Below are 25,677 nucleotides of genomic sequence, written 5' to 3'. Positions count from 1 at the left end.
CCTATCACAGCATCTCTTTCGTTGTTTTTGATTTGACCACGCCCTCTTCGCGCATGACTTCGACTTGGATTCGACCACGCCTACTCCTGTTTATTCGCCCCGCCTCCACGTTTCATTCCGCCTGCCACGCATCTTGTCTGAGGGTCGGCTTTCTCGTTTCGTCTTGTTTGAATTTATTTATTTATTAATTTACAAAACAGCGAGACGCTTGAACAAAAGCTCCCCCAAAAAAAGCCATCATATCCGAGGTAAGGTTTATCTTATACGGTTTCATCTTAAACAACGGCGAGCGATGATGTTTAGTAAATCCGGGTGTTGATTGCCGAAATGCACGCGCGTGAGCTTTTTGCCTGTAGACAATTATTTACAAGTAAACATTTATTTATTTATTTATTTATTTAACAGAAGTAAAGGCTTTGAAATGAGAGTTTCTATTCAGCAGAATGGCTCCTTAACTTCTCAGCCAAGTATGACAGATACAGGGTCATCTGGGGACTGTGTGTGTGTGTGTGTGTGTGCGCGCGCGTATGTCCTCACAAGAGGGTCTCCACTAGGAGAACTGCAGCTTTATTAAACAAAAAAATATTGTTTCATTTTGGTTACTGAGATTAAGCCTAGTGTTAGTTTTAGGTGTTGCATAGCATTTATAGTCATTTTGTCAACAGGAGGTGTGTGTGTGTGTGTGTGTGTGTCCTGCTAAGACCAGTGTTCCCAACAGACACCTACTAATCCAGTTCTGTACCATGATTTAAATGGTGTCTTAAAATTTCTAGAAAATTCCATGCTGTCCCACTATGGCAGTCCATCATTCCCAGCATGGGAGCTGATCAAATGTGATATATTTCTACACTGGTTTGGGGTTTTCTCAGAGTAAAATGATAATATTTCAGTCTCTGATGTTTTGTTTTTGAGAAATTCCTTTGGGTGTTCTGCTTGTGAATGCACCTGCTTTTAAAAGCAGCTGGACAACAGGTGCACGGTGCAAATGGAGAAGGATCCAGCATTGCCTTTGAGCTGAAGACATTTAAAACTGATAATAAATGGTTGCACGTGTATGCAGTGGTTATATATCTCTGATCGCAACACTTGGCAACGTTAACAGCTCAAAAAAGAATCCGGCAGAAATATTTCAGATTCATGAATTGGGACAAATGAACACAAGTACAAATGCGTTTACATTTCAAATAATTTCTCTTGTTACTAAAGAATTGTGTAGGTTTTAAAGAGCGAAAGAAATGGACTAGTATTCATTATGTTTATTTTAACAGCCCTTGTAATGAATCATAATGGAAAAGACTGAGAATGTGTTTACATGTGCAAAATAATCTGAATTAGAAAAATAACCTGGTTTATCAGTTTAATTGCATTTCTTGTATTGAGGAAAATACTTTAACGTTTTTATCGATGGATGCCATATGTTTATTAAGTGTTTTAAGTATTTCAAAATTTTAAATCAATTACCTGATGTACTTCTGATTGGTTGGTTGGAAGAACAGCACAGTTTGAGCTTCCCAAGGTCTGATTTCCAGGATTTGTTTTTAAAGCTTCAGAAATCTAATTCTGAAAAGTGTGTTCATGACGTGACGTGTCATGACATGATGACGGGTTATGCAAACCTAAATCACTTTTGGGAAGATTAAAAATAAGACAACGTTTTAGGTGATTCATTAGTTATAGTTTAATAATGTTGCAAGTGTTACTCTTTAACAGTTCCCAAATTGCATTGTATAAAATGGTCATTTATACAATATCAGGCAGAGAAATAGATTTTTCAAATCTGAGCAAATCAATTGTCTTTTTTACATTTTTATCTAAAACCTGTTTTGTATCAATATCTAAAATTATTATTTAGATTTTAATAAATAAATTTATCAAGTTAATCCTAAAAGATTTCTACACTATTGGTGAAAATCCTGACTCGCCAGACTTTATGTTGCAGGTGCTGGAGCTTTTAAAAATAGTCAAAAATCATGTATAGAATCAAGATTCATACAGATATATCAAGAGTCATTGTACACTCACATCAGGAATCAAAACCAAATTGTGTCTAAAGATTCCTGTCCCTTCGCTTCTCAGCCTTTTGGCTAAGATCTCTTGTGTCCGCTAGTCTGGCTTTTTGGCTTTTGACTGGGTTCACGTTGTGATCTTTAGTCTAGCCTTGAGAAGGCGAATTATTGGAATCGGATTGACATAGGAATTGGAAGGGAAAAATAATCAGGGTGGTGGAAGCTCAAGTGGTTGAGGCTCTGGGTCGTTGCCCGGAAGACTGCCAAGCTGCCACCGTTGGGCCCTTGAGCAAGGCCCTTAACCCCACCTGCTCCAGGGGTGCTGCATCGTGGCTGACCCTGCACTCTGACTCTAGCCTCCAGGGATGGGACATGCGAAGAAAGAATTTCACTGTGCAGTAATGTATATGTGACAAATAAAGACAACTTAACTAACTAGAGATGTATGAAACAGCTGGATTTTAGACTAAACTGAGAATTAAACTTAGATTCTAGCTTTATTCATGTTTTTAAGTAAAAAAAAGGCTTTCCATAGTAAGAGAGTCCTAAACAGAAAAAAAAAAAGTAAATTAAAATAATAATTGATTAAATGCGGCTCTCCCGAGAGCTAAAAGCTCTGACAAACTTCATATCTTACAAAGTAGGTATACTACAGAGCTGGAATTATTTGCACACGTTACTGTTTTTAGTAGTTGGAGAGGGATAGTATTTTATATATAACGTTTGTATTCTTAATCTTTTCATGTATCCATAGTTAACGGAGAAGCTCTTTTTTTCCATGTTGTGTTATTTTTACTTTGTTTTGTTTAGCATTCCTTTGCTGTGAGAGTAGATTAAGGTCTATTCTTAAAAGATGTTTGCAGTTGTTGCCCAATTCTGCCAGGCTGAACCCCTCCCTTCACTTCCACACCCACCGTCTAAAGACATGTACGTACAGAGTGCCATGCTGAGGAAAATGGACCTATTAATTCCTGTTAGCACACTTGGCACTGCTTGATTTTCATAGTATACAGTTATAGAAATATACAAAATTATTTATAATCATATGTGAGGATGAGGTTCCCTTTGGAGTCTGGATCCTCTCTAGGTTTCAGTGAGTTTTTCCTGATCGTTGCTCATTATGGCATAATTGGATTGGCATTATGGCTGCTTTGTGACAGTGCTTTTTGTTAAAAGTACTAAACAAATAGAATTGAATAGAAGAGAAGCAGGGAAATTTGCACAATCCGATTGGAGCGTAACTCCAGGTTATAAATAAATAAACACTGGAGTGTGTATTTTATTGATAGTCCGCTCATGAACCACTAAAAGTGGCATAATTTTCTTTACACATATTTATGATCGTTATTATATACTCAGTCATATTTTCTGGAATCCAGCGCTGTTTTCACACTTACTGATGTTTTGCATGAAAAGGATTTCCAAACTGTTGAACGCTTTGAAGTACTTTGCTCATTGGTTCTCATTAAAAGGTTATTTGAGCTCAGTTTATCACATAAACGCATTTTTTAGAAAAAAAAAACCTCTGTAATATTTAGTATATGATTATATTTGTTAAGGATTAAGGTCAGTAATTAATAAGCAAGCAACTGAATAATTTTTGATATTGTTACACTTACATAAATGGAGCTATTTTGAAATGTTTATTGGGATGATATGATATTTCTTAAGCCTGTTTATGGGAAAACAAACACGTGCTACAGAAATAAATGCATTTTAATTCTAGTATCATGGTAGTTTTAATACTAAAACATTAACACAAAGAGCATAAAAGTTTACAGCCTTCATGTGTACTTGTGTGTATGTACTTCCGATTATCTGTAAGACTTTTTTAAAAGTTCTTTGTGCTAAAAAGTGAAAGAAAATTTATTTTGCTGCATTGAACCAAGCGCTCAATTCCTTCATGTTAGTTCGGCATCGGAGCTTCAAAAAACTGTGTAACAAATGAAGCCGTAATTCACGGTCATGAGGATGGAGACCAGGGTTTAAAGAGTGTGAGTGAATGGAGTGAAAGTTGGTGTAAAAGCTGTATCATATCCCTCAGGGTTTATATGTTATGTGTGAAGCAAAAAGTACTACTCCTGTACAGATAGGGAGGTTTTTTTAGTCTAGATTTCCCTTCAGAAAACTGCTGTGTTCAAATGGAGCCAGCATTCCTTCACTGACATGATGCATCACACCAGTACCTCTCCATCTCTAGTATCTCACATATCACTCCTTCCTCACCTCTTTCTTTTTCCCCTCCGTATCTCCCTCCATCAGTCATTTAGTCCACCGATGAGAGCTGAAGCAGAGCGTCTCCCTCCTCTCCTCTTACCTCAGCTGTCAGTGTGGAGTCGCTCCGTGCCGTTCGGGAGATCACAAGCGGTCTTGTTCGCTTTGAAGCTCTTCTACAGATAGCTGGAAAGAGGAAGACTCGGATATGAGGGATCTTCCATTAGTCTGTCAGAACACTCTCTCAATCCTGGAGCGATCCTCCGGATCACATTCCCTAACATTCTGTAGCCGTGTAGCTCTGTAGCAACTGTAAATGTCATTGCCTGGCTGAGAAGGAGCTGGAGAAGTTCTGAGATGTTACATTGTGTATTTAGGCAGAGCTGGACGTGTCGAGCACCTTTACTCGTACAAAATCTGATTAAGAAGAGATGAACATACTGAGATGAAGGGATGAAGATTTCTTTCATATAAAGCCTCGGCCAAGAGTAAAGCAGTTTACTTATTTAGGCAGCAGAGCTTTTTGAGCTTAGGCACGAACAAGGTATCATGTTTTAGCTCAAATTTGGCAAGATAATTCTTTTTTTTTTTTATTTTTTCAGTGTTATATCTTTTTTTGAACTCTCAGTCTAGTAACTTGACCTTCAGTAATTGCTTCTTGATGATTGGTTTATGAATCTACACTGACTTTTAATAACAACAGTACAATTTGGACCCTTTTGATAACACTGCTACTCAATATTCTAACAATTATTACGGATTAGACTCGCATGGTTTAAGCTTTTCTTTCTTTTTTTTTCTTTCATGCTTTTTCTTACTCGGACAAGGTCGTTAACCGCATCTGCTGTTGTCAGTTCACATCCAGCCAATTATTGAGGAATTTGAAGAATGGCCACACACTGCCAATTAGTTTTTATCATTCGCGCAAAGGCGACTGGCTCTCGTTTGGACGTCGGCCTCTTTGCTTCGGGAGAAACGTCCTGCTGTTGAAAGTTCCAGGCTGACAGCTGGAGGAGAGGAAAGTCTATATAGAGAAATATGGTGAGAGGGTAGAACAGTTCAGCATGTATAGAAATTTTAATATAGCGTGGGGCTGTTTACAAAGGACGCTTATCTCAAGAACACTTCTCATTCATCCTCTTTTGGCTTGAATTAAGAGTTTGGCAATAATTACCAGTTTCAGTGCCTTGTTCAGTTGATTGGATGATTTACAGTACCGAATTTCCTGTGATGATCTCTGTTTTTTCCATTTTGGCAGAAAGCAGCTCCGGATCTTTCCGAAGGTTATTTCCCTGGCTTCTGCTTGGATGATATACAAATACTTTTGCTAATTAGATGTTTGTATCCACTTTAAATAGAGGTTTTCCCCTCTGCTTGAAGTACCATGCAGAGTACCTTACCTCTCAGCTATTTACACTTATCAGTCTGTAGACTATCATTATACCAAGGCATGTGCTCCTATACTTGGCATGCAGTGACGACATGATTTAGGAGGGACTGTTGGAACTGGAGTTCGGAGGTGGGTCACGCCGCAGGGTAAAAAAAGATATTTGTCACAGGAGTCTGTTTCTGCAATCCTCAGGGTTTGGGAAAGGGATGGGATAAGATGAGATAGTTTGTCCGTTTCTTAAAGGGTGCTTCTTGACTTTTTATCTGGCAATGGAAAAATTCTCAGGGCTCTACAGTCTTTAATGCCAAATAGATTTAACATATCAGTATTTTAAGGGTGTGGGTCAGTGTAGACCTTCTCTCAAGCTTTTCTGCATGCAGTTTGAATCCAAGTCATCAGATTTTTGTAATAACAGTGTGATGGCACACACTGATATTGCTGCTGCTTCTACTAACAGATAAGGCGTACCATTTACATTTACATTTCTGGCATTTGGCAAATGTCCTTATCCAGAGCGACTTACAATTTATCTCGTTTTATACAACTGAGCATTTGAGGGTTAAGGGCCCAGCAGTGGCAACTTGGTGGACCTCGGATTCAAACTCACAACCACCTTCCAATCAGTAGTCCAACATCTTATCTACCACGTCCTCATGGTACCATGTACCATGATTTAACTCTGACCACTTGACCACTCAGCCCTCAGCTACCAAGTACCATGATCTAACTCTGACCACTACCTTCTTGGGGACCTTTAGGAAAAAAAATCACTGTTTCACTGTTATAAGTGAAATGTAACTCACTTATTGTGTAACTAACTAACCAAATAATGTAACTAACTGTATTACTCGAAAAGGCATAGTGTGCTATAGTACTATGTATTGTACATCGACTCTGAAGAGAATGCGTATTTGTTTAAGGTCAGTGCCCTGGTCCTATCAGTGCAGGTGATAACCTGTGACCAGAGTGACGGGGGGAGGCTTAGCCATACAGATAAGCGCTGAGCCGGGGCCACTGTCCATCCCATGAGTATCACCCTGACACTAAATGGAACAACAGGGGAGGGTCAGTCACCCTCGGCCTTAGGGCCACCAATGGCCTCAAGACAATACAGGATGCTCTGCTCGTTGATAAGAGGCACATCCTCTGTCTTATCTAAATGTGAGAGAGCATTTCTAGGGATGTCAGAGCCCCAGGCAGAAAAAGCAAAGCTGCCATCCTGTTATTATTTTTTCCTCTTTAGGGCTTAGTTCTAGCTGAAGCTTCTCAATTAGATAAACCATTATTAAATTATGTAGGATAGAACAGACCACCTTTGGCAAAGTTTATGCTCTGTAGATATTTTAAAAGCCTCTGCAATCAAGACAGTTTCTGCAAAATAATGAACATTATATACGTTATATTATATAACCAAACCAAGCGACTATTATCGTGCAGGCCAAAATAATGTGAAGATGTAAATTAGCTACTAGTTCTACTTTCTGTCTTTCATATCTTCTTTATTTCTCTTTGGCATACAGAAAGGTAAGTTTTCTTAATTTTGTACAGCAAGACCATTAAAAAATAAATGTGCATGTCCCACTTGCAAGGATTATTGGGCCCTCTTTAGGGATGGGGTTCCTGCTGGTACAGAGTTGTACATTACCTGTCTAAGGTTTTAGGGGAGTACTGCTTTTTGAGATTTGACATTTTAATTTAGGTTTCTGGAATTTGGCAGACTTACAGAAGTGCTTTGATGTATCTATCAACAAATACTTCCTGATACTGGTTTATGAGGTCAGGGATTAAGTATAACCATCAGTTTAAAAGTAATGAAAAGCACCCAGACACTTTTTTTTCAAGGGGATAACCTCACCGCTTGGATTTCTGAACATTTGTCTGCATTTTCCTGTCCGGTAGATGTGTCACACATCAGTTTACCGTGAAGTGCTTTTCTTAAATATTCATTCAGGTATCAGCTTTGGTACAACCTGGACAAAAAAAAGTTTATAAAAAGAGTTTATAAATTCTCTAGCTGTATACTAGCAGTAATTGATTATGCAATACACTGCAGTGTCCTGAAATGGACTGGTACCAGGGTGTATTCCCATCTGACATCCAATAAAGATCTACTGCCATGCTAAACATAAATGAATGAATATATTGCAGCATGCACTGTGGAGGTAGGAAGGTCTTTGTGTCACTTATACAAATAGAATTGTAAAATTCTTTCCTTTCCATGTTATCATCATGGGCAGTTCAAAATATCAACCTTATTCAATTCTGAAGGTGGCTGACTAAGATCTTTGCCAAGATAAGATCTGTCAATAATCTAATTTCGTAAATTACATCACAGCTGTCCTGTACAAGCCATCACCACCTCCATCACATGCTGTTTGGCCCGGGAGCTATCAGAGCCCTGTGACGATCATCAGATGCACAATCGACACAGCTGGCTCATATCCCTATGATATGTGAGAAAGCATCAGAAGAATAAGGGCTTGCTCTGCTCTCCCACACAGGATAAACATTCAGGAATCTCTGCTGAATTACCTTGGCTGCTGTCCCAGGTGAGACAGCTAAAGGCTTTTATTTAATCTTAGCTTGATGAGGCGATGCAGGGATAAAACCCAATCTCTCATCATCTTGGGAGATTAGATCAGAGCAGCCCCAAATCAGCAATTGACAAAAGCCCCGCCAGAGGTAATAGCCACTTGGGTCTGGGCTTTCTGCTTGGTTTGTCCTCAACCAGGACATTGTGGCAAGTTAATTAAAGAGATGGCTTCTTCCAGAAGACCTCTGGAAATATATTGAGAGTGGTCCAGACTAAATGAAAATAACCCAACCCAAATTTCACCAAGTTACACACCCAATTAAACCTTTTTTTTTTTTGCTTGAGTGTGTAACAGTGAAGTGCTTCTCTTTATATTAGGTTTGTGGTGAGGTGAGGTTTCATTATACAGGTTTATTCTTAAGAAGAATGGACATCATCACCAAGGTAGATGGAGGTTTCTGAAAACATGCAGAAAAAGTAAATTAAAAAAGAGACCTGATTTTGGGTCAGAGTTTCTTACAGTTGTTTAAATGATATTAGTTTTGACAAAGTACATTTCAATCATCTAGTATTTTAGATTTGATTCCCCATATCTTCAAGCGTGAAAGGCTACGTTACTATTCAAGGGATGTTGGGTTGTTAAAATTCATGAAATCTAAGCAAGATAATCCTTGGTCAGTGAATGGGCCTTATTTTCAGCTCTTAAAACACAAAAGAGGTATCAACCTCGAAAAACAACATTGTGCTCTCACCAAAAAAACAGTAATTGTCCATGGCTTTATTTGGCTTCATTCGTACACTGACAACACCATGTATTAATTTGAAATCTGATGTGAGATCCAGACCATTCTGTTTGAATGTTGTGCTTTTTATGTCCAAATTATATAAAAAGCACTGCATTGTTGTGATTTTTGGATATACATACAGGCTGGTGACAAATTAAAGGAAACTCTGGTGGCCCTGTTGCTGTACCAAGGTATTTTTTGGTATGGTTTAGGACTCTGTAAATAAAGAGTCATTGCAAATCAATATGAAGTTCTTCTGAGTGATGATTATATCCTGTAAAGTAACATGGGAAACATAATTAATAATAATGAAATTCATTATTTAATGAAACAAGATTACATCTTATAATGAAACATCCCTGATGGTAGTGGTCACTTCAAAGTTGACTCCACCCCCATTTAAAGAGCAGGAGGGGTCACTTGAATTGTTTGACAAGTACAAAATTGATCTAAATGATATTCCTGCACAGTTGCCTGACATCAAAACTCTAACTAAGAGAATATGTTTTAGAAGAATGGTGTTTATCTTTCTAGTACAGTTCCAGAGAATCTATGCCAAGGTGCAAAATGCTGTGATGGCCCAAAATTGAGTTTTTTTCTTCTTTCTTTATTTCATGTAAGATTAGATCATCTAGTCTTAGTGTGATTTTTCATTTTAAATCAGCAGAACATGATACGCCATCACTCAAAGGTGTTAATCTGCCAAGGACAGATCTGTCAGTGAAATGAATTGGTAGTACATGCCAGCTATGGTCTTAGGAATTTGCAACGCTGGAACCATTTTTGAACAATCTCAAATTGTGAGGGCTTGATTCATCTACTCAGTGCTGACGTTAGTGATACCTGAGACTAGTTTCTCCTGGGGCCTCTTCCAGCCCTCTCTGTGGCCTCGAAGGCAATGGACAAACTCATCTCTATTTCCCAGCCAAGTGAGACGCACAAAGGGAAACCTTGTTCTGGGATCGCGATCCTTCTGAACTCATGGGCCAGTGAACAGGAGAGCCTCTGAGAGACTGATGGAGGAGGAGGAGAGTGAACTCGAGGGTGTATACGCTGTAATCAGTTGGCCAATTAAACAGACCTTGGTCTCTCACCCACTTGTAATGAGAGAGCCAGTGAGTGAGGGGTTAGTTTCTTATAAGAAAGTGACAAAACCTGTGAGGTCTGCAGGTAGCCATTGTCTTTAATTTGATCTATTATTATCAGTTTGGTCATACATATATATATATATCATCATATTGTCGTATAGCTATAATAGCAGACTACTGTGGAATTCAAGCTGAAACTGTAGATATCTATTCATTATAAATTAATACATTATATTCATTTTCTTACTCCCTTCTTGAATTGAGCCCTTGTTCATGTCTGGCTTCAAAAAAAGAGCTTGAATGGAAAGCTTAGCTTGCAGCTAAGATTGTTTATTTAGTACATGATAATAGATGAATGTTCAAGAAACAGTATGATCTTAATCAGCTTTGAGGTTTCATGTACCAGCAAATACTCTGAACATAGCAAAGGCCATGCAAGATCTCTAAAGCATGAAGTGAAATGTGAGAAATGTGTAATTTTACCAAAATGCTTGTTGGACTTTTTAAAACAGCATGGAAGAGGATCCGCTGGGCCTCCTTCTGAAAGTTAGCCCTTTTCCCGGTTCATTGCAGGGGCCAAACAGTGCTGAGTTTTACTGCCTTTATCTTAACATTTGGGCTCAATTGCTCAACCTGTTTCAATACTAGTTGAATATTTCAGTGAAGTATTGCGGTTAAACACTAGTTTTTTGACCAGTAGTCTGGTTAAAGTTTGAATTAATAAATAAAGTTTAGGGTGCCAGTATTTTCCTGCAGCCATATATTTTATGGTCTTCCCATTGACTTATCCAGTTTGCAAAGCATCCTTAGAAAGAATTGATGGTTGCTTTTCTATAAAAGACATATTCAAAACCAATTTGTAAAATCATATATTATCGTATAATTTCTTCCTACAGTCAAAGATATACAACAGGGTTCTGCCTTAATCATAATTCACAATGCTGCCCTTAACAAATATGCCTGAGGAAGCTATCAGGATTTTCTACCCTCACCGTACATAGACCTGATCAGATAACAGCAGGGCTTTATGCTCACAAATTTATTACCCCACAATAGTGCTGTTTTTTTTCTCCTTTAAAATGCCTTCAGGCAAACGAAAAGGCAATTTTATGACCCTTAAATACACAGAGGTGGATCCCAGGTGGAAACAGAAAAACATTGAAAGTGAAGAGTGTTTAAGATGTAAGAGTCTGTAGGTGAATAAAGTGGGATAATGGAATAAACGAATTAGAGAGATATACACTGTGTGAAGAAAGTGCTTGAGGTTTATCAGAAATTTGTTTAAAAGCAGTTCAGAAGCCAATTGGAATGTGTTTTGGAACAAAATATGCTTAATGTTACACTTTACATGTATACACTGTATGGCCAGAAGTATGTGGTCTGGAACTAAGAGGCTCAAACCCAGTTCCAGGATGACAATGCAGCTGTGCACAAAGCACAGAGCTCCATGAAGTCATGGTGTGGAGGTTAAGGTTGGAGTGGAAGAACTGAAGTGTCCTGCACAGATTACTGACTCTGACTCAACCCCACTGAACACCTTTAGGATGAACTAGAACACTGACCGAACCCCAGACCTCCTCAGTGTCTGATCTCACTAATGCCCCTGTAGCTTAATGATCACAAATCCACACATCCACGCTCCAACATCTAGTGGAAAACCTTTCCTAGAAGATATGCTTTTAGCCCTGCAAAAATGGAAAAATTAATTCCTATGTTTCTGAAACAAGATGTTCTATACATCACATGGCCATACATGGCTGTGTATGTAACTAAAAACTATTTGTGCCAGGAATGAGGAAATAAATCTCACTAATGTGCAGGGCATGTCTGCTTAAGCTATCTCAGCTAAACAAAGGCAAGTTGCCAGTGCTTTAATGTTGTTGATCAAGAGACCTGAACTGAACCTGAAATGGTGTTTCACTGGACATGGAGCAAGCTGTTATGTCGTGCTCTGAAGTGAGTAAATATAGTGATCAGGCAGCTCAGGAGGATTTAACAGCAAGGTAAATAAATAAATAAGGATATGAAACAATTAATTGTATAATGAAGCTGATTTTAATAGAACTGATTTTTGTGTCTAAATGTATGAAAGATTGGGAAAAGAACCTTGAGAGAAAATCACCACTAGTATTGAAGATTGCTCTACTATGCTGTCTTTCTTTCTTTCTTTCTTTCTTTCTTTCTTTCTTTCTTTCTTTCTTTCTCTCTCTCTCTCTCTCTCTCTCTCTCTCTCTCTCTCTCTCTTTCTTTCTGTCTGTCTGTCTGTCTCTCTGTTGGAAAGAAACTAAAGAAATGAAAATAAAGTTTTGTCCCTAAAATGATGTAAACATATGTAGGACATTTTTGTATTGGTCAGTTGCAGATGAAGCTGCGTCCTGCGTTCCTTTATCACCTCATTTTCTATTAGGACTCTATGATGTCTTGTCCAGGTCTAGAGAAAAACTCTAAAATCTTAAAGTGCTCTCAGTATGGCTGTTGGTACATCAAGTATGTTACCCAAAGTTCTCAGTTATACTGCTGATTTCAACAGAACCACAGGAGGTCAAACATCAGTCTGGATTCTTGTGGTCTTCACAGCAGGAAGATCCTTCATGTCTTTTTATTGCTGTTGTACTGTCCTCAGGCTATTGGTACTTTACAAGCGGTGTCTGTCTGCTGACTTGGTCAGTGCTGACAAATAACAAAGAATAGTACCACTTAGAAAGAAAGGGGTCATAAAAGCAACACAAAAAGCCCCATGGGTTAACATCCTGTTCTCTCTCTCTCTCTCTCTCTCTCTCTCTCACTGATTGACATTAGGGAAACAATTTGGAATAGTTGAATCATCTTATACCATAAACCCACATAATTTTAGACCTCATGGATCTATCTATCTGTCTGTCTGTCTGCCTGCCTGCCTGTCTGTCTGATAATCTGGATGACCTTTATATTATGCCAAAGTTAGCCTTTTCCATTAGTGAAATTCTGGGTCATTTCTTAACTTTCAGGTTGTATTTAAAGAATTCCCATTTAGCACACACACACAACCACAGGGAACATCATAAAAAATGATTGATTAATTCCTTTCCTTGAGCCCTCAGCACTCAGGAAGATGTGGGTTTGCGTGACAACTCCTTACATTCCCCAGAAACAGAAATGTGATCTGATCCCTCTTGCTGTCCATGAGGGCTTCCCCTAGCAAGTGCACTTGAGTGTCCCATGTGTGACTGTTGAAGCTTACGCTATTTGAGTTGATGATCTGAGCGTTTCATGCAAGCAGGTGTGCTTCTCAGGAAAGCTGTTACATTAGACCTAGTCCCTTTATTAATAATAACAATAATAATGATAATAATAATAATAATAATAATAAAGAGCAAAGCTTATAAAGTTATGTAATAAAAATAAATAAATAATATTATATAATATAATAAATATAATCCAGTGACCAAATAAAGAAACAACTCTTTTCAAGTCATTTATTGTTGGTGTAGTTTGCCTTTATTTATTTATTTGTTTGTTTGTTTATTTATTTATTTAAATAATAATTAAAATAATTTCAATAAATTTATTTATTTTATTTATTTATATTTTCCATCATTTCAAGAGTTGTACCTAATATGACACTGAATGTCACTGGAAAATGGTGGGTGGTAAATTTAGCTCCTTTTGTTGTTTTTAGGAGCTAATGCATGGCAAAGTAACGTCCGCATAAATACCAGGACCTAAGGTTTCCCAGCAGATCACTGCCCAGAGTATCTTTCTGCTTCCACCAACTGACCTTCTTTCCATACTGCATCCTGGTGCCATCTCTTCCCCAGGTAAGTGACATTTACATTTACACCATTTGGCAGATGCCCTTATCCAGAGCAACTTACATTAATCTCATTTATACAACTGAGCAATCAAGGGTTAATGGTCTTGCTCTAGGGTCCAGCAGTGGCAGCTTGGTGGTCCTGAGATTCAAACTCACAACCTTCTTATCAGTAGGTGAACAGCTTAACCACTGAGCTACCACTTCCCTAAGTGACAAACCCGGATATTCACATGATTCCATGATAGAACAAATCAGGCCAAGTTCTCTCATTAGTCTAGTTCTGATGCTCACATGCCCCTTTCAGTGGTGGACAAGGGTCAGCATGGTCACTCTGACTGCTCTACAGCTACACAGCTCTATATACATCCAGCTTTAATGCATTGTAAGTTGTCACCTTTCTATCATTCACTTTTTCGGCAGTTTATGCTGAAATTTTCTTTGGAATTGAACCAGGTGGGCTAGCTTATGATCCTAGGCTGCTCATGACCCTGTTACTGGGTCACCAGTTTCCTTCCTTGAAGCACTTTTAGTAGATACTAACCACCGCATCCTTGGAACAACCCCACAAGACCTGCTGTTTCGGAGATGCTCTGACCCAGTCATCTAGCTGTCAAAATTTATCCCTTCCCAAAGACGCTATGATCCTTATGATTGCCCATTTTTCCTGCTTTCAGCACATCAACCTTAAGACCTGACTATTCACATCCTGTTTAATAAATCCCTCTGCTTGAAAGATGCCACTGTAATGATGTAATGAATGACATTCACGTCACCTGTCAGTGGATTTAATGTTATGGCTGATCGGTGTATATTTGATATGTTTTAATCAAATCACATCACTAATCCATCCACCCCCAGTACCCAACACCAATTAAACAACATTTTAACATTTCTAGCAATAACAGCGATCCCCTGTGATGTCAGCAGAGTTATAAAGCCGCTAACGGCTCCCAGGAATACTGAAAATGCCACATTCTAATCACAAACATTTCAGAAAAAAAGTAATTTAATGTATCTGTTGTGCTTGACGGCAGATTTTTCCTTTCCGTCTTTACAGTTAAACTTAAAAAGCCAACTTAAAAAGACTGCGGTGTTAACTTGTCAGTCGAGTCCGAGGGTCTGCCGTTGCCAGGTGAAACACATTTTTCACATTTTTTTCTCTATATTTCTAGCAAACAAAGCTGTAAATCCCTCAGTCGTGTCACTTGCTATGTAGACAGTGTGAACTAATAAATAATTTACTGTCATCTCACGGAAGTTCAAATCAAGTTGACTTGGTCAGGAGTGAGTGCTCTTTAGATCAGAAATTACCACGTGTGTGGCCACAGGAAGACGTTTATTGTCAGACAGCCCCGAAGTGAATTTTTCACAGCGTAGCGTATTGGTTTAATGCCCCTTTAATCTTCCTCATCCTGTCTCTGGAAGATTTCTGTTTACACGCAGATTTTTTTACGCACTTAATCATGCTCAACCCGAAGCGAGCAAACGGCCATCGGAGGCATCGGCGTCGCAGTAAACTATAGTTAATCCTTCAGCTCATGAATCGGTTACAGGGACGTGAATATTTTCCGCAGTGATTTGTTTGTGACCTTCTGCAAACATTACCTCTTAGGCTCAATATTTACTTTGTGTTACCTTCCTCACGTTGTTCTCTAAAGCTCCTTTCTCAATAATTGCTTGCAGGGTCATAAGTTGTGTTAGTACTTCCTTTTTTAACAGGTTTTTACGGAGAAACTTGTTCATCTTGTATGCATGTATGTTTTACCTTTTGTTGCATTCAAATAAATATAGCACTGAAAGTCCATGCAGCAGCGATCAAACGAAGGAAAGCTACCTATAAAATATGTTACAAGGCTTAAGGATTGAACACTGGTATGTACGGATGTGGTTTCAGACCCAACAGAGAGGGATTAAGATAAATCAGGAAACATTATAGCAGAGGGTTTCAGCACTCTGTAAAAATCTCAAGTGTCTTATTGTGACTTGTACCACAGCCACAGCAGAAGGATTAATTTCACTAAAAATAGTTCACCTGCAAGATTTCTATCTATACATGAAGTCTATACATTGAATGTTTTATAAACTGCCAATGTGTGTAATTGAACTATCTATAGCTGTGGAGTTCTTTAAGGTAATAAAATGCATTTGAATGCCATCAACACTGCATTTCCGTGTCACAGCAACGTTCTCACTCGTTCAGCTCGTATCTACTTCTGTAAAAGAGGAATTCTGTCTCATGCCTAAAGGGACGACACCTACTGAAGCGATCGTGTGTGCCCCGGGGTCGTGACGTCCTCTTTTTTTGTACCTTTCTTGTTTGAAATCTTTTCATCTAGCAGACGTTTTGAAGCAAAAGAAGTTGAAAACACACCCACATGGTGTCAAGGTAAAACCGGATGCTTCATCAGTCAGCTTAGGCATTTTGCTTGTCACGTAGAAAAGCTTTCTGCCATTTATTAGTGGTGCATAAAATGGAATATTTACAGATTTTACACTAGACTCGTATTGCCTCCTGGTGGTCCAGCGGCAGGATCCCCCGCGCGGTCTCTGTTCAATTCCCGGGCAGGGCGCTAACCTAGCCACTGAAGAGTTAACTCTCAGTGCCGGTCCCAGGCCCGGACTAAATGGAAGGGTTGCGTCAGGAAGGGCATCCGGCGTAAAACCTGTACCAAATCGAAACATAGGGACCAAATGATCCGCTGACGCGACCCCGAACAGGGAGCAGCCGAAAAAACAACAACTCTAGACTCATATTTGCTTCAAGATGAAAGACAAGTAAAACTCTTTACGGCACATTCACCTTCGCTCTGCATCCTCTGCTAGAGTATAACAGAAGAAAGCCCAATAATTTTGGTGTGTTATAGTATTTAACAATAATAACTGCATATTTAAAAAGGAGAAAGAAGATTCCATTAAATGCCACACATTTCACTCAGGGACACAAGAAATGTTCAAAATGCTGGAATTAGTGTTGTAAATCTGGGATTTAGTTTTATTTAAAATAGAAATAAACAAATTAATTTAGAATTTTTAAATATTTAAAAATAAATAAAGATAGTAAATGTTATTTGGCAAGTCTCTAATAAAATATAAGTTAAAGTGCAATACTGACCTTATACCGGAGGTCAGATTTTCCTCATTTCTATTCCCTTCTACCGAAGCGTCTAAAAGGGATCATAATGTTTTGCACAAACGTATGAAATCCACGCGGCTCGAGTGCACGCTGTTATTTAAGCAAAAAAGGTGGCTCAGCTTCTTGTCATTAATATCATTTATAATAAAAATTGTATTAAAATCAGAAAAGAATAAAATCGAAGTATTTTCACTCGTGCTTTCTGACCCTCCGACCCCAATGTAGCTAGCATATCTGAAGGGATTTGTCACACATCATTTCTAGCAGTAGTATAGCGTAATGTGTAATTAACTGTCATACCAGTCTGTCATCACACACGCTGTATTGACTCACTGACACTCTGTATATTCTGGGGAGGAAAAAAACTCTGGTGTGGAAAAACTTTTTAAAATGGCAACCTGACGAATCGGTAAACGCTCACTTGCGATGTAACAGCATTAACTCAAAGTACATGTCAGGTGATGTGTGTGTGTGTGTGTGTGTGTGAACAGCCAGGTGCTTGCTCTTAAAACAAGAAGCTCTCCACTCTGGAAAAAAAAACAAGCTCTGGAAAGCCATTAAACCTCCCAAACCCGGACCCCTCCTGCTGGGAGTGTTCTCAGAAGCGGTTGTAATCCTCACTACCTCCTTCCTCAGCCTTCATGGGAACCAACATCCCATAACCTTCAGGGAATCCTGGGAAAATTGCAGAATTACTTCCTGATTTCTGGTTGAAGAATGGTATGTTGTCAAGGCGTTGGGAGCAGCGACACGGTTATAATTTTAAATAGGAGTCAATTTGCAAAATCTGCTCTTGTAAATACGAACTAATGTCTAGTGTAAAGGAATTAAAGGGAAAAAACTGGGTGTGGTGAGGTAGGAAAATAATCAATGACTGTAGTATGATGCAGTCTGAACAAAGCAAACTTACTATTCCTCTTATACCACAGAAATTTGTAGACAACTGAAATTTTAGATTTATTAAATAATGATTATGATTAGTTGATATATTTTATGCTGTAATGAATCTGTAAAAAATTCCAGCTAAATTTTACTTTAGCATCTATAAACAGTCATTTCCTCACCAGTTTCTATTATTTTCCTCTCTTCTGTCACTAAAAAAAAAGCTCAAACACCCCCATCTTGAATATTCTTCTCTGCAAGAAAGCATCAAGTCACGGCTTTACCTTTTTAGACTCCTTCGCCTTCACCATATCAACAGTTATGTATTTATTCTGTTAAAATCAAGCATGCACAATATGAGTACCTGGTTGAGTCTTTATTATAGGAAAGGTAACATGTTACGACCGGGATGTTAATAGATTTTGTTACAGTCCATGGTTCAGAAATTATTTGATGACAAAAACATTGAAGTGAAGAGGACAAAATGCTTTGAAATGGAAATCTCTGAAAATCTTCCAAAAATCAGACTTTAATCGTATTGTAGAATACAAAATATGACTTCATTCCGAATCTCTCCTACTCAAACTGGACATCCCAAAAGAATCTGAAACACATTTCTACTTATTATTTTCACTTACCATGCTACACCACTGTACTGATATCTTGTTATATCATAATGTAGGGCCGCTGCGCATCACACAACACCTAGGTTCAGGACGAAATCAGATTACAGGTCGATCGAAAAGGCCAGGACTAAAGGAGACTTTGTGTGCCCTTATAAGCTCTCACTACACAATAAAATCCAGTCCTTTAGTTTTTTGTGCTTATTAATATGAAGTAAAGTGGAATGAACGAAAGTAGAAATAAGACAGATAAATCAAGTGTAGCTGGAAAGCACCCCCCCAAAGTGTGTGTGTGTGTGTGTCTATGATAATCACCTTTACGCTTCCTCGCTAAATTCACACAGTGGCCTCAGGCTGCTGCTAAACTGCTTCCACCATCCAGGTCTCCAATCCCAAGCCTGCATTCGTTCTCAGGAAGTGGTGGGGTCAGTGATTCCTTTAGGGAAGGGGCAAAAGAGGAAATTAGCTTCCCCTCCCATCCCCTTTCTTCACATGAACAATCTCGGTCCGCTCTGTCGGACTAATCCAGAAAGAAATCCTCTCAGGAGTCAGGCCACTTTGTTTTCATGAGCTTTTAATTCTACGGCATTAAGGTAAGAATTTTAAAGACTGCCGAATGTATTGAGTTTCTGATTCTTGATCATCACAGCAGGGATGTAGAAAGTTGTTTCTAAGAAGTTTTACTTCTTGCATCGCTTTCCTTGGTACTGTAGTCGTTTGTATAAACCACCCATGATTTGTGTTTCATGGCTGGTTTACATCGTTCTCTGACAATGTGAAGTTGTGTGTAGATGCAGCGATACACCCAGGACTGATATATTGTCTTGTACATTTTTCCATCTTGTTTACATCAACAAGCATCCAAGCTTATCTCATCCAAGATACCCACTGAGAGCAATTACAGCTCGTTGTAACAAATCTGCCTTGCGGGATGCTCGTTTAGTAAGAGATTAGCAGCAGGGTGCCTTTAATTGTTAACCTGTCAATAAAGTGGGGGTCAAGTAATCCAGACTGCTGAGGTGGCACAATTAACACTAAAGACTGTAACATGACTGCTGACTCGGCCATCAAGCCACCAACTTGTGTTCGGAATTGGACAATAGTAATTGCTGTACCTGATGTTGCATTTTTGCTTTACATGGCATTTTTAGTAGGTATTATTTGTAAAGAATGCAGATGAAAGTATAAGATAAGATAAGACATGATAAGAAGATAGGATAAGATGAAAGGACAAGATAGGATAAGTTAATATAGGATAAAATAAGGTAAGGTAAGATAAGATCAGTTAAAATAGGATAATATAGGATAGGATAAGATAAGATAGGATAATATATGTTTAGATAGGATAGAATAGGATAGGATAGGATAGGATAAGATAGAATAGGATAGGATAAGACGACAAGACAAAATAGGATAATTTAAGATAGGATATAAGTTAAGATGAGATAAGATTGAAAACAATTAAGACAGTATTGCACATGGTATGATATAACGTGACATTGTACATGGTATGATTGATGATGAATTGTGATAGTGCACATAATAAAGTTGGCAGTGGTCAAGTGGTCAAGGCTCTAGGTTGTTCATCAAGAGATTGGGGTTCAAGCCCCAGCACCACCAATATACATTACTGCACAGTGATGCACATTACTGCAAAGTCTTTCTTCGCATATACCATCTTTGGAGGTTGGGGTCAGAGCGAAGGGTCAGCTATGATGCAGCCCTACAGTGGGCTCTTGAGCAAGGCCCCCAACCCCCCCCTCACTCAGTGCTGCATCATGGCTGACCCTTCACTCTGACCCCAACCTCCAATGATATATGTGAAGTAATGTATATGTGGCAAATAAAGGCTACTTACTTACTTAATAAGTGTTAGTTACTGTATGTGTTATTATTTTTTGAATAAGAGGAGCTGAGGGTCGTTGTCTTAACTGTGGTTTAAATCAATGCCTCTGTTCCGTTATCAATCCCAACATCCAGGTTTTCATGGAAATACTACAGCTATTTGTTAAAGGAGGGATGCTTAAAGGAAACTGTTAAAACTATAAGGTACCATTTCTCAAAAACAGTGACAATCGTTTTTATTTTGAGAAACAGATCAGATGACGCACATATATGTTAACATATACGGTTCTTAATGTCAGTGGGTTCATTTGAGTTCAGGTCATGCTACAGTTAGAAAACTAGCTGAAGGATATTCAGGACATGGTCTCTAAGGCAAGACACAATTAGACAATCATCATTAAGTGTTGTACTGTAGGAAGCTACCAGTAAAGCCTCACAAGTAGAGATGACAAATATTGTCATATCAGGATACTAGATTTGTGCAGTATGTGAAATGATGTGTGTTACAAAAACAGTAGTGTTGCATTTCAAACAGGGAGTATGGATCATTTAATGCTTACAAAAAATTAATTAATTCCTGCTAAATAGAAAGTTAGGAAATAAGTTGTTTAAAAATGTCTTGATATCTCAGTCTTCATCTTATTTATTTCTCAGCCGTACTAAAGACTACTTTAATGATCACACTTTCCCATGAACCAGAAACTCCTTCGCTGTGATTCGTCAAAATGTCTCTGAGGTATCTGTAAAATCAGTTTAAAACTCCCATCACTGTCACTCGTCGGAATTTCTCAGATTTTTTTGTGAGGCTTAAACCTGTAATAATTAACATAGGGACTCAGCTTGAGCGAGTTAATTAGGTAGAATTCCTGCACGCTCACTTGTTGTGATATAACGATACGTCTGAGAAACGAGTAATCTCGACTCGAAGGCGAAACTTCAGGCCAGAGCATTAGAGCAGATTAATAGTCGTGTCCAGCCTTAATGATTAACCATCAGGGTGACCACGCGTTTCTGCTCCTTACTGCTGTAACAGCCAATAAAGAGACATTTCACCTCCCGGCTTTTAGCAGTATCAGCTCTTGTTTTCTTTGTGTTGCTATGTGCTGCTATTTAGGCAATCTATTTTAGGCACCTTAAGCAAACACCCAATCACCCGATCATGCGAAGCTATTTTGGCGATAATTTTCTTTTCATGTGATGTTGACTCAACATGTTTGGAAAATCAAGTCATCCATAGCAACTGAAGGAAGAATATTAAACATAACGTAATAACTGGCTATGCCAAGATCGACAGTGAAGCGTAGTCATGAGACTGCTGGAATGAAAAATCCATGGATTTAGAGTGATTAAGAATGATGCATATTTATAGAGATTATAGAGAGGTTGTAGAGATACATGCAAATATGTAATTTCTCAGATTATTGAGAAATAACACTGTAATGGAGCTCATTTTCACAGACCTTCAGAGAGTTTTTTATTTTATTTTCCTTCTGTTCAGAGCCTGGAATACGTTTACATGACATCATCTAACCCACTGTTTAGCCATAAACTTTATATTAATGCTTAAGCCTTTAAAAGTCATTGTTGTCACAATTCAGTCAATGACTTAGGGTTCAGTAGTTCACAGAATTACATCTGTGATTGCAGAATTAAACACAAATTCGAAAAGTAAAGATATAAGATATAATACTTTTATACAGTATTCCTCAACTGAGAGAGAGAGAGAGAGAGAGAGAGAGAGAGAGAGATTTACTGTCCACAAAAATAATAATTGAAGAAGTCAGAAGGGAAAAATCTGTCAACATTGTTTTTAGGATTTTAAAGAATGACAAATCAGCTTCCAGAGTTTGTCCTTGTTACCAAAGAACATTTAAGAAATATAAAACCACATACCAATATCTCCTAAAACTGCCCTGATCCCTGATTGTGTATTATGTTTTTGTTTTTGTTTCCAAGAGTAAATGGAATGTTCAGGGTGTTTAGTATATACCTATTCATCCCTTGCCAGAAGCATCACAGTGCTTTTATTCAACTGAATCCTTGCTCTTTAAGCAGAGGGTTGTGTTTTCACCTGCCTATAAACTCATTTATCACAATTTCACAGTTTATCTTGTTCATTTTTGTCATGAATCGCTGCATTTTTTTTTTTTTTTTTTTTTCATTTCAGATTTTCTCTTTAACCCGTTCCTGGAAGATGGCTGTTCCTGTAACTGTGTACCTTTTGGTTGCTTCCAAGCTGCTTTTGGCTGTAGTGAAGTGTGACAGCATCAACTTCTATAATATAAGGCCTCCTGTGGATGGTGAGTGATTTTTTTTATCTTCTGTCATCCATGCAGCAGCTCTTTATTTGTTTTTTTTTAGCGGCTGGAGAGAAGGAAACCAAAGAAACCTTCCAGACGCACAGTACTGTGTGAAGGTGTTAAAAAAATCCTGTAATTTAATAGTTTATTTTTAGTGATTTACAAAATTCAAAGTGAACAAACAGAAGAAAATTCTAAACAACATTTGGTGTAAAAATGCTTTGGCTTCAAACTATCTTCTAGAGTAGATCTGTGATCTTGTGATCTCTGTTTGGAACGAACTTCCTGCTGAGTTCCTTCTAAATCTGTGCAGGTGTAACCCTGATGCTGTTTTGCAGACAAAGGCTGGTCAATACCAAACTTGATTTGGATTTCTTTTCTGTTTCTGTAAAATACAGTGGAACCTCGGCATACAAATTTAATTGGTTCTGGAGGTGAGGTCTTAAGGTGAAGATTTATATTGTGAAACTAATTTTCCCATAAGAAATAATGTAAATGCAGATAAACCGTTCCAGCCACCTGAAAATATGACCAATATGACCAATACGAAGTGTATGTAAACTGTATGGCTGCTTACAAAGAACTGACCCAAGCCAAGCATTTCATGTCAACGGTCCTCACAGGAAGTCGTGCAACCAAGCATGGGCTAAAAATAGAACAGACTACCCACACCACCAATCTGTCAACAGAAAATCTTGAATCTTTTGAAACAGTTTTCGCTGACTGAAAAAAAGCTCGCTTTGGATGGCTTTCCACTGATGGAAACAAGTTTTGAACGTCTCCCAGAGGTACACGCAACTTAGCCGGTGTGTGGTTCAATTCGTTTTCTTGCAAAATTTCAATATTTAAGGCAAAAGGGAGGGCATTCGTATGGCGAGTTTTCAGTGTATTAACACTTCTATTTTTGAAAGCGTTCTTACAGCATATTTTCTGCGATTCGAAGTTCTTGAGGTCATATGGCCAAGGTTGCCATGTTTGGAATGTCTTCAAGCAGCATGGTTTGGATTATCTTTTTTTTTTTTTTTTGTGCTACAGTCTCACCCAGCCTGACCTCAGCTCTAGTCCTAGTCCTTTATAGCATCACAGTCTACTGTTTTTATCTCTAATCTGGCCGATCATATGCGTTTCAGCGACCCCGTATCCCAATAGCTTCAAGTGCTTCACATGCGAGCAGGCATCAGACAACTACAGCTGTAATCGCTGGGCTGAAGACAAGTGGTGTCCTCAGAGTGAGTGCCTCATCTTCATCTTAAGAAATAAAGTGTTTAGTGAAAAATATTGTGTTTTAGACTTGTTTGTGTCTAAAAATTAACCTGTATATTCTTTTCTGTTGTGTGAGGTCTGTAAAATTATTGAACGTATCCATTGCTTGCGCTAAACGATAGTAAACTAGTATATTCATTATTCCTGTGATTACAGATACACAGTACTGCATGACCGTACATCATTTTGGGCGACAAGGGAAAACTAAGTTTGTAACAAAAAGGTGCGCTTCATTCAGCGACTGCAGCTTGAGCGGATGCCGACATCACGGGAACACACACCACACGGTGAGCTCACACACCATGCGTATATGTTGTTAATAAATGAATATAAAATCTAGGGACCAATATAATGATTGCTTTTGTTGTGTTTTTATGAAAATGTCATTGCATCATTAGAAACATGTTTTTGATTCCAATCTTTGACTTTCTCAGGAGTGCGTCTCATGCTGTGAGGGCATGGTATGTAACGTGGAGCTTCCCACTAATCACACCAACTCCGTCTTCCTGAGGTTTCAGGACTTCAGATCCGCCGCAACATGCAGCAGCAGCAGCAGCTGGACTTGCGTATTTCTACTGACCTCAGCTCTCACAGTACTGTTACCTTTGTGACAACATCACGGTGCTGCCGAGCCTGCAATATACCCTGCTGGAATGCCACTGGCACACAAGGGCTTCTGGGTGTCTTCAGGAAAGCAGAAGGTTCCTCCTGCCTCCTCAGTGTTGAACGTATAAAAGCACCCGATCCCAATAAGAAAAGCTGTCCCTGACCTGAACAAATGTTCAGCCAATCGGTGCCCAAATCCAAACCAAGGAGCTGTGGAGTTCTTGAGACTTTGTCAACTGTTTGCCAATGACATGCTAAATAGAAGGATGTTAATTCCCCGAGTAACGCGGCATTGGGTTTGTATTTACGCCGTTTAAGGACACTTACTGGACTAAGGGATTCTGGGATGGTGGGATGACCTCGTCCAGTGGCTTGGAGCCCAGAGTCTGTCCCAGAAAAAACGGAACAAAAAAAAAACCTCTTATGCAGAACTCTCTGGAAGAGATCTGGCAGTAAGGTTTAGAGACGAAGGACAAAGTTGAATAGCTTTTGAATTTTCATGTGTGACTCAATATTAGCTGAAGCAGTGAATCAATGGACATTTTGAGATGTTAATTTAACAAATATTCATATCAGTATTTATGAATAAAGAATACACATGAAAGTAGCAAGTATTATTATTACTATCATTATTATTATTATTATTATTATTATTATTATTATTATTTGTCATTTAAGTCAATATTTTCTCTTCTGCATCAAAGTTAAAATTCATACTTTCTCTTAGAGTTCAACATGGTTTCATAATGCATTTGATTTATTTTCTCTCTCATTTTATCCATGTTTATTCAATTTAAGGTTCTGTAGCAGCTTGAGTATGCCGACCAAATGGTCTTGCCCTGTTTTGTGTTAGTTTAATTTCAGACGATTTTCTATTTTTTTATTGACAACTGATTACATTAATAAGGATTAATTGCTTATTAATAAACAACAAAGGTGTTTCAGAGGGGGGAAAAGATAAAAAATTGTTGGAAGAATAATGAATCAACGTAGTGCTGCACTACAGATAAGTAAACGTTATACGCACACTTTGCTCACAGACTTTCAGGCATTTTAAGCTGGTTTTTGTCAGGATTCTTTGTGCTAGCTGTAAGCTTTGAGTCTTTATGGGCTTCATCTCCTTCAGTGTCTCCTTCTACATTAACACGACTCCCACAAGACTGCTGAACACAAATCCATGCACCATTTCTATCTTGTCTGTCTAGACTAATGGGAT

At 38.4% G+C, this 25,677-nt stretch overlaps 1 protein-coding gene across 3 annotated transcripts; it reads left to right on the top strand.

Annotated features, from left to right (window-relative positions):
- Window positions 1-89: 89 nt before the first annotated feature.
- On the top strand, window positions 90-24,927 carry lypd6b (LY6/PLAUR domain containing 6B). 3 transcript variants are annotated; one of them, XM_058393022.1, is made up of 6 exons: window positions 90-248; window positions 13,675-13,813; window positions 22,460-22,592; window positions 23,723-23,821; window positions 24,012-24,142; window positions 24,290-24,927. In XM_058393022.1, exons 3-6 carry the CDS (start codon window positions 22,487-22,489, stop codon window positions 24,464-24,466), a joined length of 513 nt encoding a protein of 170 aa, XP_058249005.1. In that variant the 5' UTR covers window positions 90-248; window positions 13,675-13,813; window positions 22,460-22,486; the 3' UTR covers window positions 24,467-24,927. The 3 variants fall into 3 exon arrangements, with proteins under 3 accessions (XP_058249005.1, XP_058249007.1, XP_058249008.1); XM_058393024.1 differs by lacking the exon at window positions 13,675-13,813 and having other exon boundaries at window positions 93-248; XM_058393025.1 differs by lacking the exons at window positions 90-248; window positions 13,675-13,813 and adding an exon at window positions 17,917-19,040.
- Window positions 24,928-25,677: the final 750 nt, after the last annotated feature.

The sequence above is a fragment of the Hemibagrus wyckioides genome, linkage group LG06 (assembly GCF_019097595.1).
Source record: "Hemibagrus wyckioides isolate EC202008001 linkage group LG06, SWU_Hwy_1.0, whole genome shotgun sequence".
NCBI classification, from domain to species: Eukaryota; Metazoa; Chordata; class Actinopteri; order Siluriformes; family Bagridae; genus Hemibagrus; species Hemibagrus wyckioides.
The sequence above is the reverse complement of the archived record's forward strand: the minus strand, read 5'-3'. Positions and strand labels throughout refer to the sequence as shown.